We start from the raw sequence: 20,210 nt of genomic DNA, 5'->3' as shown, positions 1-20,210 counted from the left end.
TTTGGATTAGTGAGTACGTGTATTTTTCCATAGGGGGCAATAAATTCTATTGCACACATGATGAATGCAACGAACAAAGGCAAGGCATATATCTACTTTTTGAAGCATGGCTTTCTTTAGAAGCATCCAATGCATTAAAAAGGAACTCCTTTGCGAGTAGTGTATGTGGCAAGGCTACTCAGTTGTTGTAGATCATGTGCAAGTTTCATGAAAGTCTATGGGCTAGTCATAGAGATGTATAGGAGATATTTGAGAAGATTGAAGAGAGATATTGGTGGAAAGGCATGCAGAGGGACGTTTCACATTTTGTGAAGACTTGTAGCACATGTTGAATGTATTCTTCTGTGAAATACATAGATGGTTTTCATCCTACATATCCTCTTTTGATGCTTTACAAATGGGTTGTAGATCCACTGATCATGCCTATGAGACAGTGATGCTATATGTAGGTTTCTACCAGAAGATGTGTTTTGTCGTTATGGATGTGTGGGCAAGGTTTCTGCTAAGAGGAGAGCTTGATGCTAATGAGGCTAGAGACATCTTCTCTAGATTGGGGATCAAGCTTCCACTCGCATATAATTCGGAAGGGAACGAGAAGAGTGACAGAGGGCATCCTCCAATTGTTAAGGCCTTACCAAAGGCATGTGGGGAAAAATTATGAGAGTGGCCACAATTGCTTCCATATGCCTTATGGGCTGATCGCACTACTCATAGTGTGTGGATGAAGAAGAAGACCTCAAACCTATTGAGAGGTTATGTGGCACATGCCAGAGGATGTGCATGTTTAGAGGGGTTGGATATCATTCGATTTGGTTTTTATGAGTTGAAAATTATAGGATGTCTATTAGTGACAGGATTTCATTTGTTTACCTATGGATTAGTCTCTCATTGTTTATGCTAAAATTCACTTTATCAATGATGAATTATCTTGATGTTTGAGTTAGTTTCACACTTCTATTTGTGAGTCAAGTGTCCGTGACCTTTAATGGGCAGTTCAATGGCCAAGTTTGGGAGTCATGGCAAGATTACGAGGTGGATTTCAAGTGTGAATGCATCCAAAGGGTTTCCCATGATTTGTGCCATAATTTGCAGGTGAAAACAAGTTGGCCTTATTCAAGAAAATCACAATAGAAAAGGCATTATGTCATGGTAGTAAACTCTAGCAAGGTGAAGATGGAAGAAGATTGGTAGATGCTTGTGGATGCATGTGTGTGGATAGATTTGGGTATCTTTAGACTAGTGTGGATTAATTTGAAGAGGGTAAACATGCTGTTCACTCGTGAGCTTTCAGAGGGAGTTCTACCTTGAACCAGGTGCAATCTATACTCTTGGTTGTCTCGATTAGAGGCATATTGTGGACGGATTTGAGGTGTAACTATTGCACTATTGTAGATGAATCAAAACAAGGATTTTGGGCAAAGAAAAGAGTTTTCTTGAAGCTCTATAATAGGGAATTTAGATATATTAGGTTGTTTTGGTATGGGGCTATTCTATGCATGTTTGAGGCTTGATTTTGAGCCACATAGAAATTGTTTTGTGTTCGAATTCTTGTATAGGAAGCATTGAATCTTTTGGGATGAATTAAACTAGGATTTCTCTGAGCCATAGCCTTAGAACTATTGTCTACACATGGATGTATATGCTAGACATGATTTGAGCCAAAGCACTTACATAATTAATACAATCTATAGTTGGTTTTCTTCTGTCTCTTGTGTTTCAATTGGATTTTGCCTTCATCTTCTACAAAATATATTGTCTCTCTACTATAATCTTTTCTTATTAGAGCCTTAGTGGTTTTAGGGCAGACACAAAAAATACATTGACAACAGATGCAGCTCAATTGGTTAAGTTGAATGCATGGTAACCAAAAGGTATTTCTTCAACTCTTACATTCCACATGGTCATTTATTATTGGTATAGAAAAAGGAAGATACAAACCTTGGTTAGAGGGTTAATAAAATAAGTGGCTTACCATTAGGGTAGCCATTAGACTACACAGAGAGAGAGAGAGAGAGAGAGAGAGAGAGAGAGAGAGAGAGAGAGAGAGAGAGAGAGAGAGAGAGAGAGAGAGAGAGAGAGAGAGAGAGAGAGAGAGAGAGAGAGAGAGAGAGAGAGAGAGAGCTTAATGTTATTAAGATTTTACAATCAAAATGTTTCGATAACACTTTGATGTTTAATATTTAATTATCAAAATTATCATTTAATATGCTATGCTTAAATAAAATATTATTATCAATATTTTAATTAATAAATTTATAATAAATATTTACAATATTAAAATATTATAATGATAAAATATTAAATTATTATTTTATTAATATTATTAACATGTAAAAAATATTTAATTAAAATGTTTCATAATAAAACATCCAAAATCTTTTTAATAATCAAAATGTTTTAGATACAAATGTTAAAGTGTTTTAAGATTGATATTAAAGTTGGTTATTAAGAAATGTTTGATGAATTTTAATGTTAATGTTTCAATAAAAACATGCTTTAAAATGTTTTCAATAGCAAAGTCGATTATTAAAACATTTATCTTTGAATAGTTTTAACATTAAGACTTTAAGTAATAATCCAATTTAATCTTAAATATTTAATAAAACATCAATTCATAACAAAAATGTATCATAAAATATTTTTTACAAATTAAATATTTATTAAGTTTTCGTTCAATGTTTAATAGATTGGTGATTTTGAAAATTTTTATTAAGTATTTATTATAAACATTGTCATAAATAATAAAAGTAACATTTATAATATGGTATATTAACAATTTAAATAAATAAATATATTTATTATATTACACACACACACACACACACACACACACAGATAGACATACATATACGGACACACACATGCCTTCCCCTCCTCCTTCCCTTCCTTTAAAAAAAGTTGGTGCGAAGCATTAGCTTAGGTGAAAGACCATATGAAGCATTGCTCTAGGATAGTATTATGGCATGTGAAGTGTGTGTGCATAAGTGGTTGGAGATACTAGCCCATGTGCTGAAAACTATGGCGTGTGAAGTATGACATCGATACATGCCCATGCACACTCAGAAGCATGTCCTTTTGTTTTCATGCACTAAAGTGCTATGTGGTCCACAACAACAAAATATGATACTTATGCCTCACGTCACTTTTACCACACGAACTGTGACTTAGGGCACAAAGTACACTTTGTTTTCATAACATTGTATGAAGCATTGCATGTGGCATGGCAGAAATATTATACGAGTGTCTGTCATGTTTGCAAAAGCACACACCCAATATTGCTTGGCACTTTGTGTTCATGAGGATGAGTGTTTATGGGGCAAAGTAATCGCGAAATGTTTTACCCTTGAAATGTCTAATTCTTGAAACATGGATAGGTCTATATTAGAATATTTTTTAGTAGAAATTGTTCTCTCCTCCTTCATATAAAAATTGAAAGAAAACATGTTTCATGGTTACCATGGATGGGGCCTTACTACTACTATTATGAGGATCGTCAACTCGATGAATTTTCAAATGCAACATAAGGAATCAGAAGTGCCTTATGGGAAATGCATTAGCAGTGCTACATAAGAACCTAGAGGTGCCTTATAACGCTTCGAGTGGAAAACACACGAAGACGCAAGACGAGGGAGAGAGGAATGTCGAGCGCAGCGGGAAGAAATGCCATGGATCATGGAGAAGCGGACTTCGGCGACAATTTCTTCGGAGAGGAGGACGAGGCCCCTGTCGACATGGAGGTCGTGAGAGAAGGCATGAAGCTTGTGCCCCTCTCTGACATGGGGTTTGGCGAGCATGACGTCGTGATGGATGTCAATTCCTCCATGAGAGACCATGTCTTGAATCCGCTCGGTCTGATTCTTCCGGACCAGGTGCATTTTCAGGTTTGCACGGCTTCTTTTTGCTCTCATTGTTGCTTAGTAGAGTGGCATTGGGGGGATGATGTGATTCTGACAGGAGGGCATCTCCTGATATGTGCAATTTAGAGTCTGTGTCAATGATGTGATTTCTCTCCTCAAACCCAAAAAAAAAAGAAACATTTAAGGTTACAGAAATTTGTTGTTGAAGATTGTAGGCGGACCTTTGTGAGCGTTCATTTGTTCGTTTGTGCGTGCGTGCGCGCGCGTGTATCTTATCTCAAAGCAAAAAATTGTACGTGGGATTATTTTGAAAAAGTAGAAGTAAGATGCATTTTCGTGTTGGAGATGGCACTAAGAAGATGTTAGGCCGGATTATGTTGGAAACACAGAAGTAAAGATACATCTTTGCATCTGATATGATATACTAGTGACTAGCTAGAGTGGGATCATTTCTAAAATACAGTTTGTGGTCCATTAATGCTTTTGTGATTCTGCATGTTCCCTGCCATCTATATCCACTCAGGTTTGTATTATATTCATCACTGGTACAATTGTTTATAACTTATGTCCCACTCTCAATACAAAAAAGGCATTAATTGTTTTGGAATTATCAACATCACCTTAGTCTCGTGTCTTTGACTATTAGCTTTGATGTTTGTTAGCTCCATTGAGCTTAATCAAGCGCCATTCACTTCCACTTTAAGCGATAATCCATCTTGGCTTCATTTCGTTCTAACTATCCAAATTGTTTATGATTGGGACATGTATGTACGTGCCTTCGAGGCGTGTGCACTTGACTTGGTATGGGCAATCAAACCTTAACTTTCGAGCCCAAGAGTTGGTATGCATGCCATTCTAGGGTGTGAGGCTCAAGATTGAGTCCTCTCTTATAGTTAACCTCAAGTATCCTTTTTACAAGTTGCCTTTGTAATTGTTTGCCATATCAAAGTGGTTGTTTGTTGACTAGGTACGGGTTGATGACATAGTAGACCGGGTAAGTAGAGGTACTATGGACATTTAATTCATTTTTGCATAGGGACCATATCCTAGACTTTTGGTTGTTCAAAGTGCCTAATAGCTACATGTTACCATACTCCATCATGGGTACTGGTCAAAGGGCTCTCATGTTTTTGTTTTCTTCTTTGAATAATAGTATGAGGGCTTCTTGATCATGCAGCCTTGCATGGAGAGGTTGTGTCGACTGATTCTGGAATGCATGGAGGCAACGGTCCTTTATCAAGACCTTGCACCTTTACAAAGCTAGACGACTTTCTTTATGCTTGATGGTTTCCCGAATTTTGAAGGAAGTTGTTGACATCAAGAGGCATGCCGAGTGAAGTTTGGATTTGCCTTGAGCATTTGGTGGTCTTGAATTCTATGCATGAAGTTTTCAATGCCTTGAGCACTGGTTTAAGGGTGCTCATTGTGAGAGAGCGCCAAGCATAGTTTGGTGTTTCGCAGATTAGTCAGTTCATGTGTGAGTCTATGTTGAATTGTATGGGCTGGGCATTTTACTTCAGTCATTATTTGTGGGCGCTTGATTTATTGGGGTCTGTTTGTGGCTGGTTGGCATTTATGACTGGCCAACTACATTTTTCTGGGCTGCCAGCTGTTAGTCGACTTTTTCATGGCTGAGGCTTAGTTATAGGTTGGGCTCCCTCCTCCTCACAACATCATCAGCATACTCTGTCATTTGCAGGTCCTGATGGAGAGAGCGAGCTAGTGCTAGTGCCCATCTAGCCAGTGACTCACTATTGTATTCGATTATCGCATGTTTTGGTATATGGATTTCATGTCTTGAGCATCCTTCTAAGTTCTCTTGGCAGTGTTCTGCTCTTTCTTTACGGTCTCTCTTTTCCCCTTGTGTTGTGCAGTATTTTACAGCAGATTACATGCTTCTGCGGCTGCACCCTCTTTTGACATGGCATCTGATATCCATGTTTGGGATCTAGGTGCTGTTTTCTACCATTGCAGGTTTTCCCTCACACTTTGTATTGCTCATCTGCCTTCTCTTGACTGCTGCTGCCCAGTCAACTTGTTTCTGCTCCAAACCAGCCAGTTTGCAGCCCTCCAAACTGTGTCTTCACATCAGGTGCCTGTGTTTGTATTTCTGTACTCATTTCTTCCAGTGTGCTTACAATAACTGCATTTTCAGTTTTTCTTATCCTTGCAGGCTGGATCCTGTTTCAGCAGTTGTTTAATGACAAACTATTTGTACATTGTGTGTGAATTTGTGCCCAATGCAGTCTATTCTGTGTTCTGGCTGTACTCTTTCTCTGTCTCTCTTCCCTACCTTGTCTTCTTATGCTATCCTCTCCGAATGGCACTGCCTTCTTGGTCAACCAATTTAAGCTTCATAGTCTCGGCTACCTAACTTGGAGTGCTGTTATGAAAGTATGGTTTGTGTACAAGCACTTGTGGTTTAGGTCCCCCACTATTCAACCTCATTCTTTTAGTGCAGATTTCAGCCATCAGCTTTCATCTGCGTGGCAGTCTACCTTTTGCAACTGCTGCCACTGCTTCATCATTCCTTGCAGTGCTTGTTGGTGCCTTCCTCCTTGGCTATTGCCCATTGTTTGGTGCCCTTCTCCTTGTATATGTTTGGACTCTTCTGCCATTGCCAACACTCACTTTGCCTTCTCCAACTTGTGTTTGGACACTCTCCAATATCTTTCGGTGACATTCTGTAACTTGCGTTTAACCTTTATCACTTCAGGCAACAGCTGGCGACACTTCTCATCCACACATCTCCTATTTAGCTGCGTTTGTATTCTTTTAGTATTGCTACCTTCCTCTTTCATCTTTCATTGTTGTCGCCAGTATCTTTGACATTTTTTGGTATTTGCATTTGATACTTTCTCTCTCCAACACTTTTTCTAGTGGTCACATCGCGTGGGATCCGTCCCTAGTGGACGTCACTCTTCAACACTTGTGTTTTAGTTTTGGTTGTAGATGCTGTGTTTCCTGAGCGTAAACCCTAATATATCTTCACATGGTATCAGAGTTGATGCTCTTCTAAAGAGTATCCTGTAGTGATTGTGGAGTCTAGTCTTTGTGCAAGACTTACACACGACTAGATTTTGACTCATAATGTCTTATGCATCTTTTTCTAGGGATCCTATGATGCCCTATTAGGGTTCTCCATCATTGGAGGCTTTGAGAAGGCATTATGGTCTCAAGGAGGAGGTAGATATACACCTTTACCTTTACTGTGCTCTTCTTATTGTTTCAGTGACCTTACAGATGAAGAGTTTGAGCAGTACTTGCGCATCATGTACAGTTCAGTCTATAGTCCTCCAGTAAGTGCTACTACTTTGTCTGGACTAAATAATGTCTCATGCACCTTTTTCTAGGGATCCCATGATGCCCTATTAGGGTTCTCCATTGGAGGCTTTGAGAAGGTGTTATGGTCTTGAGGAGGAGGGAGATATACACCTTTATCTTTACCGTCCTCTTCTTCTCGTTTTAGTCACCTTACAAATCAAGAGTTTGAGCAGTACTTGTGCTTCATGTACAGTTCTATTTACACTCCTCCAACAAGTGCTACTACTTTGCCTGGATTGATTGGTGAGTTTGGCCACCTCTCTAAAATTGGAGGTGTGAAAAAAATGCTCTAAATGCAAATAGTATGAAATCAATTGTACAACAAAGCATTGACAGAACATAGTTAGGGTTAGGGTAACTCAGATACAGAGAACACAATGAATTATAAAGTGAATGAATAATGAATATACAATGCTCTTGTAGCAAATACACTATGTAGTGAATATTGAACCTCGAACTCTTGTACCTTTGGGATCAAGGCAGGGTTATGAGTTGTAGAGTGTGTCGTACTCTGAACAGATCCTAAATCATAGCAAAGGCAGCCTTTGAGCGTCAAACACCAGCAAAAGCGACCAAGGAAGGTTGGATTTGATGCAGACAACAGTGCAAGAGAGAGAAAGACTAAAAACGTAGGTACCTGAGGAGAGAGAAAATCAGCACAACAATTATTAGGTACAAATGCAATAGATAGTGGTGAGTGAGTGTCAAGGCGGTAGCCAAAAAACCAAAACGTAGCATTTAGAGGAGATAGAAGATAATGGCGACAACAACCAGCTGATGGCGACAGCAACCAATTGTAGGTGACAACAGTCAACTGTAAGTGACCGCCCAATTGTAGGCGACAACTCCTAGAACTTGGTGACAGCTGCAAGTGGTTGGTGGAACCTTTGATCGAGATGTCCTCCGTGAACAGGGTGTGGGTAGTAGAGATATGGCTCTTGAAACTTGCAAAAACGAGATTGAGGGAGAGTAGTGGGCTGCATGTCTATTTAAGGAAAGTTTGGGGTACCCAAGCTAGGGTTTTGTATGTGGGACACAGTAACTCTTTAGGATTGTGTTTCTCTTTAAAATAAGAGGTTTTATTCATTAATTAAGCATGTTTTGGGGTTGTGTAAGTCAAACTAATGCATTTTAAGCTCAACACCCTTTCTCAGGCCCAAAATTGAGCCATGAGAAATAACCCCTTGATATATATTCTCTTTCACCCCAATGCGTCCTACCCCAAAGCGCCATGGCATCGGGCAAAGGGTGCACGTCAGTTGCCGAGTGACCTACAAAGACTATAGAGACCAGACCATGGTTATCTTACAAAGTGACCCCAAATGACCGCCATAGACGTCCAGGCGTTGGACCAAAGCAAAGGCGGATGGAATCAGCAATGGACTCTTTGATTTGATTTGATTTTTTTTTTTGAGGGCTTTTGGTGTGATTTGTTCAAAAGATTTAGTTTTAAGTGACCTGACATTTATTTCTTATGTATTATGTATTATGGACATTTGTAACTTCATCTACACTCTCAGGATGACATGATTGTGAAAGGGCGCTTGGGCAAGTGAACGATTCGACTAGTCTAAGTGGCACCGTTGCATCACATTCTGCATGAGCATGAATATTTACATTCCCCTTTGCATTACTCCATGTATCGGCATTTTGTTCATGTAACATGCATCTGTACGCATTTATCCCCTTTTTTGTCACCTTAGGAGTAGTCGACTCTAGATCCACCATAATCGCAGTATTGCACATGGCAGTCTGTGAAGCCACTATTTTTTGATACGCTTGTATGCTAGCTTTGCTTGTCTCGCTCGCTTTTTCGTCTTGCCTTTCTCTCCACATATTCTCCATATTATTGGCACACAAACACTCTCTCTCTCTCTATCTCTCTCTCTCTCAGGACTTCCTAGGCACTTATCCTAGTAGTGTGTGGAATTGTTTTGCTTGTTGTATAAAGGTCATGGCACTATCCATCCTTATTTTCCTGTACTTTGAGACACAGTAAGCTTTAAACATCATCATTGTTACTATCAAGAGAAGGAAACTACTCTCTCTTAAATTGAAAGGAGAATTAAGAGGGAAGCATCCTCTTGCTGTTAATCTAAATAAGTAAAAGAGGGTGTACTCAAGCTGATCCACGGTAGAAGACATTGAAGAACCACCGATTGACTGCCTTGGTCAAAATATTTGCAAAATTGTCACTTAACAGCACGAACTTTAGGCAAATGGTACATAGCGCAACCTATTCTTTGGTGAAATGGTAGTTAACCGCCACGTGCCATGTTTAAGGGGAGATGATGGGATTGTTTGGTAGGGCAATGGTACTGTGGTTGTTGCTGTAGAGAACTGTAGGTGACTGGCAAGGGAACTGAAGTGCAATCACCAGTAAGTTCCTCAGATAGTTGGCCTTCGTAGTGCCATCAAAGAGAGTGCGATAATTTGCCTTGGCCTTGGAAGCTACCACAGTCTTCTGCTTATGGCTGGCCCAAGAGATGGGTGTCATGCTCAAGGTGTAGAGGAAGCTACTATGAGAACGGTGGGTGTGAGGATCTTTTACCCAGTCAGAATTAGTGTACCCTTGCAAACATAAACCATGACCATAAGTTAGTCCAAAATTATAGGTATACCTTGAATATCTTAACATATGAAGACAAGCAACCCAATGAGACATTCTAGGTGCATTAAAATACTCACTAAGCAAACTAACTGAGAATGCAAGATTTGGCCTAATATGAATTAACCATAGTAATTTTCCTACAACAGAACGATAGGTATGAGTATCAAAAGGCTGACTCGAGGTATCCTTGTGCAGATGGACAGTGGGATCTAGAGGCATGGCCACTAGCCATGTCTGATTAGAGTAATATTATTCCACCAGTTGTAGGGCGTACTTCTATTGTGACAAAAAGATACTTCCCTTGGATCTAACAATCTTCATCCCCAAGAAATAAGACAACAATTCTAAGTTTGTCATCTCGAAGGTAGCGCAAAGCTATGCCTTAATTTCTACTAGAGAGTCGCAAAATTTGAGCCAATTAGTAGTATACCATCAACATATAACAGAATATAGCTGACTCCCATGCTAGTGGTGCGTATGTAGAGATTTGGATCATAGGGGGTAGAATGGTATTTATGAATCCATAAGAATTCATCCATCCAGTGGTACTAAGGCCTTAGCACTTGCTTTAACCCACAAAGAGCTTTCCGCAAGCAAAATACCTTGCTTGTTTGGTTAGCAGAAGAAAAGTCGGGAGGTTGTTGTCAAGAGGACGTGAAAATTTGATGCTTTGCTTATGTTTAATTGACATTTAATTAAAGGATTAATCAAATGTGCAATTAAATGATGCACATGTGTTGCACATGTGAGGTGCAAGCTACTTTTTCACAGTTGAAGGCCGAAGGACCCTATGAAAAAGATGGGTGTTAAAGGCAAAAGTTGTAACAAGTTACACTTGTTAGATTCTAGGTGAATTTTGGTGTCAGTTTGCCCCTATGACCATTAATTGGCCATTAAGTGTCTGTGGTGACACTAGGGACTAGGCATTAATTAATGGATTAATGCTTATCCAAGGGTCAATTAATGCATGGGACCACTTTGGGTTGCAAATGGCCTAGCCAATTAATTTTTGGATGGGCAAGGTCAATTTTCTGGGCATGGATCAAGGGCTGAATTAATTTTCAAAATTAATTAATTCTGAAAATTAATTAAATGGCTGGAAATTACTGAAAATGGATTAAGAAAGCTACCACTTGGCAAAACTTTCCCATGCAAGTGGGGGAAAGGCTAAATAGGGCTGAAGGGAGAGGGAAATCTCGTTTTTCATTTTGGAGCTGTTGGAAAGAGGTGTTGGATTGTTGCTGCCAGCTTTTGGGGCCAATTTCCAACCATTGGAGACCATTTTGGTGATGGAGATTGCATATTCTTGACCTTGGGAAGTTGACAATTGCTATTGATGCACTTTGTCCTGAAGATCACAGTCTCTGATGCTCCTATTGTTGTTGGTGTATCCATTTGGGGCTGGTATAGCAAGGCAGCAACTGATTTTGATCAGTTCTTCGCGACAAATCTCAAAATTTTCTCTCTCTACAGCATTCTCTTATCTCCTTTAGACTATGCTCAGCCATTCTCAGCAATTCTCAGCCATTCAAAGATCTCAGCCATTTTTGGTGGGTTGATATGTAATTTTTGCAGTAAACCCTAATTCACAGCAGAAATTAGGGTTTGGCAGCCACCTTGGGATCCGTGCCAGAGATTGGAGGCTCAAGGGACTGAAATCAGCAGCTGATAATTGAAGATTATCAAGGGATTTCAGGAGCCAGCCCATCCCGAATTGATTTGGGGCAACATTTGGCCAGCCAAGGGTCAAATAGGAGAAGAAGTCCTGGGTGAAACAAGGGGCAAATGACCTAAAAGGCTTGCTGAACATTTATGACAGCAAGAGCAATTGGTTAGCAGGAGGAGATTGAAGAATCTCAAGTTGCACTCCTTCCAATTGAATGAAAGCTAAAGAAATACCGCAAGGGGCGCCAATTTTGGGGCCAACAGGGTGTCTATTGTCCAAGAATGTTATGGTAAAGTCTGTATTTCATTTTATGTGCATTTATTTATTGCTGTAATGAACTTTTAAATCAGGTTATCACCACCCATTCCAAGAAGGAAGGCTGGTTTCATGGTTCCATTGCTGGGATACATCAAATCTCTTGATTTGGTGGGCTCGAGGCACCTGATTGCAAGCCAAAGCTTTGTGCTAGTGCTGATTTTTGTGCTCAGCTGAGAAATTACAGCAACATGTCTTTATACTGTGAGATGGAATCAAGCAGTGATGATGCCTCTTAGTATGGACATTCTCATGGGAATGAAAGAAATGCAATGCCTAATCTTGGACAAGGCTCTCATGATGGACAACAAGTTGAAATGTTACTGTTGGGCAAGATGCAAGGTGTTCGAGCCGTCATGAGGTAGATGACCGGAAAAGTGAAGAGGAATTTGATGACCAGTTCAAGAATTGGATGAGGACAGCAGCAAATCTCTTTGATGACCAGTTTAAGAATTGGATGAGGACAACAGCAAATCTCTTTGCTGAATTGGCAAAGGATCCTTAGTTTACCCGATTTTTGAATGCTCCGAAGAAGGACAGCAAGGGCAAGAAGAAGAAGTCAACTTCTACACCTTCGGGATAGCAAGATGCACCGAAGGTAGTGCCAAATCCTTCACTTGAAGCTCCTAAAGAGGCCAATGAAGCTAAACAGTTGGTACCTATGGAGCAAGGAATGCAAATGCAAGGCCATTATGGAAGTGCCAATCCAATGGATTTTGGACAGCCGGGCATGCATGCTATGATGGGGCAGCCAGGATACTTTGGTGGTAGCACGATTTTTCATGCAATGGTTGGCCAAGGGCCTCATACGGGAATGCATGGCACAAATCCCTATGGTATGCAGCAACCAATGCATGGTGTGCAAGGCCCATTGTATTCGGGTATGGCTGGAAATGTGCAAAACCCTATGTATGGTAGCATTGGCTCGATACCTGGGGCACAAAGTGGAATGTTTAGCAATGCATCTGCACCCCCAAATGCTTATGGGGCTCAAGGAGTGACTGCTGGTCATCCAAATGCGTCATTTCAGCTTGGTCATGATGTAAATACAGCAAATGCACCCTTTTTGCAGCAGCCAGTGTATGACAACTTAACTCCCAAAGGGGAAGCAAAAGACTATGATGAGGGTGGAAAAGCAGTGAAGTTTGAGTCCTTCAATGGTACATAAGATAGGCTGAAAGCTTTGACCTTCATTCAGCAATTTGATGCAGCCTATTCAAGGGGAAACTTTACCGAATCCTCTAAGATTCGAGAAAGGCAGCCACTTTCTTGAAGGGGAATGCATTGCAGTGGTGGTCCACGCTCTTGATGCAAGGTAGATCACCGTCAACATGGGTACAATTCAAGCAAATGTTTGCATTGAATTGGTTGACTAGTACCTTTGAGGTGGACATCATGACAGCTTGGAACAAGCTTGATGCAAAGGAATGTAAGAATTTAGAGCAATACAATAAGAAGTTTTGGGATGCATTGCTGCCCGTCACTTCTTATTGTGCTGTACCCCTTCATGAGCAAGTGGAGAAGTATGTATGTGGTTTGCCGAAAGGAATCAGGGATTTTTGCATTAAACCCACTGTTTCAAGCATGTCTCAGCTTATAAAAGCTGCTACTACAGCTGATACATTGCTGCGTGGAAAGGATGCCGGCTTTCAAGACCATGATGAGTCAAATGTCAAGGAAAAGAAGGCTGAGAAAAATGGCAGATCTGAAAATCAAGCTGAAAAGAGGCAAAAACAGTAGCAAAGACCTTCGAAAAGTGTGGCACAGCGTAGGGAATTGAGGGCTGCTAATAAATGTTACATATGTGAACAGGAGGGACACATTGCTAGGAACTGTCCTAATCAACAACAAGCTGATAACGATGATAGCACATGAGGGAATCAGTGATGTATGGAATATTACACTGGGTTGCATGTGATGAAAGATCGGACATGCATTGTATGTTAGCAAGTGAAGCATGGTAGGCAAAAGATACTCCTTCCAATTGAATGAAAGCTAAAGAAATATCGTAAGGGGTGCCAATTTTTGGGCCAATAGGGTGTCTACTGTCCAAGAATGTTATGGTAAAGTGTGTATTTCATTTTATGTGCATGTATTTATTGCTGTAATTAGCTTTTAAATCAAGTTATCACCACCCATTCCAAGAAGGAAGGCTGATTTTAGTTGCTCCACATAGACTTTCTCCTTCAAGTAACCATTTAGAAAGGCACTTTTGATGTCCATCTTATGGATTAGCCAACTGTGGTGAGTAGCAAGCATAACCAATAGATGAAAGGATGCCAACTGAGTGGTAGGTACGAAGGTTTCTTTTTAGTCAATGCTGTTCTTTTGCTTGAAACCTTGCATTACAAGACGAGTTTTGTATTTGTCTAAAGTGCCATCAACCTTTAGCTTGGTCCTAAAAATCCACTTTGTCCCGATGACCGGCTTGTGGCAAGGACAATCTACCAATGTCCAAGTCCCATTGCAATTATACTATCTAGTTCCTTCTCCATGGTCTCATGCCACAAAGGGTCCTAGAGAGCCTCCTCGGCTCAGAATGTGCAATGTAATTAATTGTAAATAACGATGCATATGAAGCTTGAAAGGCAAGCCGAATAGACCTTCTAGGGCCCTTTGGAGTGAAATCAAGTGGAAGGATTGTTGAATCCCGCATGGTTTGCTAGTACTAGTGAGGTAACGGGTCTTGCGGAGGAGGCTTGAGAGCTGAAGTATGTGCAGGAAGTTCGGGAGTGGGTAGTAGAACCAGCTCAGTAGGTACGATCTCAAATGACAGGTTCGAAGGTGAGGACGAAGAGTCTAGTGTACAGAACTGCATTATGTCCCTCTCATCAAAGATGACATTTCTTCAAACGATCACCTTGTTTATTCGAGGATCAAACAAATGATAAACTTTTGCTTCCGAAGAATAGTCCACAAAGATCAAGAGATCTACTTGAGGGGTGAGCTTTCCTATCTTGTCATTAGTAGTGTGCATAGAAGCACGACTACTGAAAGCTTTGACGTGTGAAATAATAGGTTGAGAGTCCAAAAATGCCTTGTATGGAGTCTTTTTAAAGGTTGTCTCAATCAGACATTGGTCGAGGATGTACACTGAAGTGTTGATAGCCTCGACCTAAAGTCACTCAGGGAGGTGTGTTGCAAATAGCATAGAGTGTGTGATATTCAGGATAGTTTGGTTTCTATGCTCTACGACTCCATTTTGTGTAGGGGAGTTGGTAGAGGTGAGTTGGCGTGAGATACTGTGCTCTTGTAGAAACTTAGAGAACTCATGGGAGGTAAACTTGCCACTAGAATTAGTCCTCATAGTATCCACACGACGACCAATTTAGTTATGAACCAGCAGTACCCAAGCACAGAAATACGTAAAAGCATCAGACTTATGCGTGAGGAAGTACACCCACATGTATCTAGAGAAATCATTCACAATCAAAAAGATACAGTGCACCATTTATGGCAGCAGTGGATGTGGGACCACAAAGATCTACATGAATGAGTCTAAGGGGTTTTGCAACACGAGTGATAGATTGCTGAGGAAAGGGTATACGATGCTGCTTACCTAGTTGACGTGCTTTACAGACCTCTCGAGAGAGTTTTAGGCATGGAAGGTCCTTAACCATTTCTTGATGTGATAGCTCATAAAGACAATCGAAGCCAAGATGTCGTAAGTGAAAATACCAAAGACGCTCAGAGTCCGTGATTTCGGGTATGGTGGCCAAAGCTTGGAAGCGATGTGTCAAAAGACGTGGATCTAGAGCATGGCATGAGCTATGGAGGATGGAAAATGTAGACAAGACTCATGAGGATATAGATACAGACAAGACCAACCGTCACACAAGTGAATTAGATTCCAAGATTGAGACTTGGACTCATAAACACATTCTTGTGTGTATAGACAATGACACTGACACTTGATTGAAAGGACAATAGTAGTGCATTGAAATAAGAGTCAAGTACAACCTTATATAGCTTTCTAGCTTGTTTCACTCTCCTTACTGTGCTTATAGGATATAGAGCATCTCTTCTTGCAGCATATATCATTTGCCTATTTCTCAACACCCCCCCTCAAATGATGAGTTTCTACACTTGCTGGCTTTTGGCCCCCCCTACATATAGACATGGTCCGGGAGACTTGCTCTTAGGCAGCCTAGTCAGGTCAAGCTTGAAACTTTACATTCTTGGTAGGTTTTTACACGATAACATCCACTATGGGAAAGAAAAGATCCACTATGGGAAGATACAATGAAAAATTCTTTAGAACAATTTGTCAGAGTTGTTGATGGTAGTGGAAGCATCTTCTTCTTTTTCATTCATGAATTGGTTTTGGTGGCGATCATTTTGCATCTGTTGTGCTCTTTTCTTGTGGAAACATTCATTGGTTGCATGGCTAGTCTTGCCACAGTAATGACATATAATCTGATTCTTGTTGATGTTGGTGTTGAGTCCTTGACCACGGCCTCTTGCTTCATAAGTGCCCTCGGTGTATGAGAGATTGTTGTTGGTGGTGTGTTCCTTTGCATCCTTGCTTTTAACTTTGCTTTCTCCATCAAGTAGTGAGTGCTCAATATCTTTAAGTGAGAGACTTGGAATGTTACTCAGGGTGGACACAAGATTCTCATATGTATCCTTATTTACACTTGCAAGCAGTATGGCTATTGCTTCATCTTCATCAATATTCTTCTTAAGAGTTGCAAGCTAGGTTTCTAGGCTCTTCAACTTGTTAATGTGTATGGTCATGGAAGTATTTTCTTTTATATCCAGTTTATAAAATTGTAATTTTACCTTTGAATTCTTTGCTTGGGTACCAAAGATTTTGTCAAGTTTCTCCCAAGCAGTTCTAACATTTCTGATCCTAGAGATACGATATAGCACATCATCACTTAGTCCTCAGGCAATGATGCCCAGTGCCTTGTTCATCTGTTGGGAATAAAGGCCCTCGTGCCTTTAAATGTGCTCGTGTGTGAACATATCCTTAGCACTTGTACTTACACATATATATCTATCTAAAAACCTAAAGGTACACACTCGTCATTGTACCTAAAATCGTGCTCACTCTCTGCTTTGCTTTCCCACACTCTCTCTGTCTCTCCGCAACTAAGGAACACCCATTGTCTTGATATTTGTGCTTGACACATCAGTACAAACTAGTATCAGAGCGGGCAAGAGAGCTCAAGTGTTATAGGAGTCTCTGGTGGACTCAACAAGTGTGAGTAAGCACTCAAGTACGAGCAGGAGTCTCTGGTAGGCAACAGTTACAGGTAGTGAGGACAGTCGATATCTGCAGGCATTGTGGGCAGTCGCAGGCAGTGAGGACAATTGATAGTTGCAGGCATCGTGGGCAGGCGCAAGCAGTGAGGACAGTTGACAGGTGCCACGTGAGACTCCAGCGAGGAGACAGGATAAGCGACGGGTGACCTGTGGACGGGACGACCAGCGGGCAGCCGTTTGGCTGGTGCGACAAGTCACAAACTTGAATGGCTGTTGACCCGTAATTCTTCTGTTTTTTTTTTTTCAAAATTTTGAGTTTGCTTTTGTCTCCTCTCCTTTGGGTGTTCGCGCGTGCAAGCACAGTGTGTAAATTTGTGTAGATTTAGGCCCACAAATTTGGGGCTTTTTCCAAATTTGGGGATCTCAATGCAGAATTGAACAATTTGACTCAGAAATTGCAAAGTTGGTGCACATTTGCCTAGAAATTTTTGGGGTTTTTCACATTTTAGTGAAATTCTTTTAATTTCACTTAGTGCAGGCAGGACTTGGAAAATTTGGGGATTTGTCTAGATTTGGTGCGAGCAAGATGCAACAGTGATATTTGTCTTAGAAATTGCAGGAATTTGTGACATTTTGCCTTTGACATTCGGGGCTTTTCATGTACATGCACAAATTGGGCTGAAATTTACCCAATTTCTCGACATTGATGCACATTAGACCCTGTGCAATTCGGGGCTTTTGCAGTTTGGGCAAAATCCGTGCAGCATTTGATCATTTTATGTACATGCAGGTTGAATTCCATGCAATTTGGACATCAACACTTGGTAAAATTTGGGGGTTTTGCTGAAATTGCTCTATTTTGGCAAAATTGGCTTGTTCTATTCATGATAGAGAAAATGCAGATGTGTGGTTCATGCTTTGAGTACAAAAATTTTGGGGCTTTTAACCGTTCGTGTCAAATTTTATGCCCGTGGGTACATGTACAACAGAAATTGCAGCTAAAATTTGGGATTTCTCATGTAATGTGATGCATATGCCCTTGGAACAACTGTAATCAGTTGTGAAATGCTGTAGCACATGGTTTGGTGCTTCTGAAAATTTAATTACACATCTGAAATCTGTGCTTCTAAGTGGTCATTTATTGCTGGTTGGTACCTGTTTGTCCCTTGGTCACTTGGGTGACAGTTTTGGCCTGCATTTGCTGAATTTTTTGTACACATTGGGGCTGAAAATCATGGCTGGCAGCAGTGACAGCAGTAATCTCATGCACATAAAGAAGCTTGAAGGAGCACATAACTTTGCAGTTTGGCAAAAACAATGCTACAATATCCTGTTGCAAAAGAAGTAGGCAAAGCTGATTAAAACCAAAGGGGCAAAGCCCGCGGTCATGGAACAGGAAAATTGGGATGAGTTAAATGATCTTGCATGCTCAACCACATCGAGCTATTGATTTCTGATGCCTTGTTGTTCAACATTAAAGGTTTGGATTCTGCTTATGCTATTTGGACTAGACTGGAAGAACTGTATGCACAAAAGAGTGCTGCAAGCAAAGTGTATTGGTTGAAAAGGCTTATGGATTTGCGTATGAAAGAAGGTACAACAATGTCTACTCACCTGAGTGAGTTTAACTCTATTTTCAACCAGCTGGTCGTCTTGAGTTTCTTGATTGATGAAGAATTTAAGGCTATGTTCTTGCTTTGCACTCTTCCAGAAAGTTGGGATACATTTAGGATTGCTATGAGCAATTTGAATGAGATTCTTTTGTATGCTGATGGTGAGAGTGCTATACTCATGGAAGAAATGAATCGGCAGAACAATGCATCTAATAAGTCTTCTAGCGCTTTGCATACTAGGCAGATCACAACAGAAAGGCAAATCTGATAGCAAGGGACGTAGTAAATCACGTGGCAAAGATGTTGAATGCCATCATTGTGGCAAGAAGGGTGATTTTAAACATGACTGCTACAAATGGAAGAAAGAGAAAGGAAAGGGCAAGAAGACAGATGATAGCAAGGAAGAGAAGAAAGACAGTCAGGCTAGGAAAAGTAGTGTCAAAATTGAAGAGGTGAATGTAGTCACTCATGATAGTGATAGTGGGAGTGACGTACTCTTTGCCTCTTCATACTTTGGTGCACATGCTTTACTTGGAGATACAGATGATGATTACATGCCTGCCTGGATTCTCAATTCAGGTGCTTCCTTTCATGTTACCCCTCATTGTGAGTGGTTCTCTGACTATACAAGGGGTTGACATGGTGTGGTCCATCTTGGGGACAACTATGCATGTGACATTGTAGGTATCGGCAGTGTGCAGTTGCAGTTTCAGCATGGCTCTCTTCACACTTCAGCATGTACGACATGTACCTCAGCTCAAGAAGAGCTTGATTAGCACAGGGCAGTTAGATGATGATGGTTTTCATATCACCTTTGGTCCTTTGGTGATGGAAAATGGAAGATCTGTAAGGGATCTAGGGTTATTGCTAGAGGTTGCAAGAGTGATACTTTGTATCCACTTCATGTATCTAGTGTGCGTGACCATGTTGTTGCCGTGATTGAGCAGACAAGTGTTTCTTTGTGGCATGGCTAGTTGGGACACATGAGTCAAACAGGAATGAAAGTGAATTGTCTTTGTTATGCTGATTTTGAGCATTGTGATAATTGTATTTATGTATAGACGTCTCATAAAAGGTCACTTTCTTTGAAATCTTCTCCTCTAGAGTTAGTACATTCGGATGTATGTCAGATGCTAGGGTTATCTTTAGGAGAAAGGAATATTTTGTCACCTTTGTTGATGATGCTACACGGAAGGTATGAGTTCACCCTATTCGTAGCAAGGATGAAGTGCTTGATAATTTTAAAAAATTCTTGGCATTGGGTGAAAATCAGACAGATAAGACAGTTAAGTGTCTTCGCTCTAACAATGGTGGGGAATACATGTCCAAGGCCTTTCAGACATTTTGTGACAGCAAAGGAATAAAGAGGAAGCTCATTGTCCCTCATAATTCACCCCAAAATGGAGTTGCAGAGCGTATGAATCGGACCATTCAGAATAAGGTCCGTACGATGCTGTCTCATGTTGCATTACCCTATGGTTTTTGGGCAGAGGGTGCTATGACAGTCGTATACTTGATTAATCGGTCACCAAATATATCTTTGGGAGGGGGAGGGGAGGGTGGGGGGGAGTTCCCCAAGAAGCATGGTTGGGCAAGCCACCTTCGTATGCTCACCT

At 40.7% G+C, this 20,210-nt stretch overlaps 1 protein-coding gene across 7 annotated transcripts in view; it reads left to right on the top strand.

The window, feature by feature from the left end:
* The first annotated feature begins 3,527 nt into the window (after positions 1–3,527).
* Positions 3,528–20,210, top strand: part of EMB1967 (Forkhead-associated (FHA) domain-containing protein) — a 103,123-nt gene continuing 86,440 nt past the window's right edge. For 3 of the 7 annotated variants that reach the window (XM_087694954.1, XM_087694945.1, XM_087694965.1), the window contains exon 1: positions 3,528–3,881. In XM_087694954.1, coding sequence (XP_087551080.1) covers positions 3,639–3,881 — 243 coding nt within the window. In that variant the 5' untranslated portion in view covers positions 3,528–3,638. The remainder of the gene's footprint in view (positions 3,882–20,210) is intronic. The other 4 variants (XM_087694923.1, XM_087694922.1, XM_087694936.1 and 1 more) reach the window with 3 other exon arrangements.

Source organism: Lygodium microphyllum, chromosome 2 (genome assembly GCF_053477565.2).
Source record: "Lygodium microphyllum isolate KBCC chromosome 2, Lygodium_microphyllum_v1.1.10, whole genome shotgun sequence".
Taxonomy (NCBI): domain Eukaryota; kingdom Viridiplantae; phylum Streptophyta; class Polypodiopsida; order Schizaeales; family Lygodiaceae; genus Lygodium; species Lygodium microphyllum.
The sequence above is the reverse complement of the archived record's forward strand: the minus strand, read 5'-3'. Positions and strand labels throughout refer to the sequence as shown.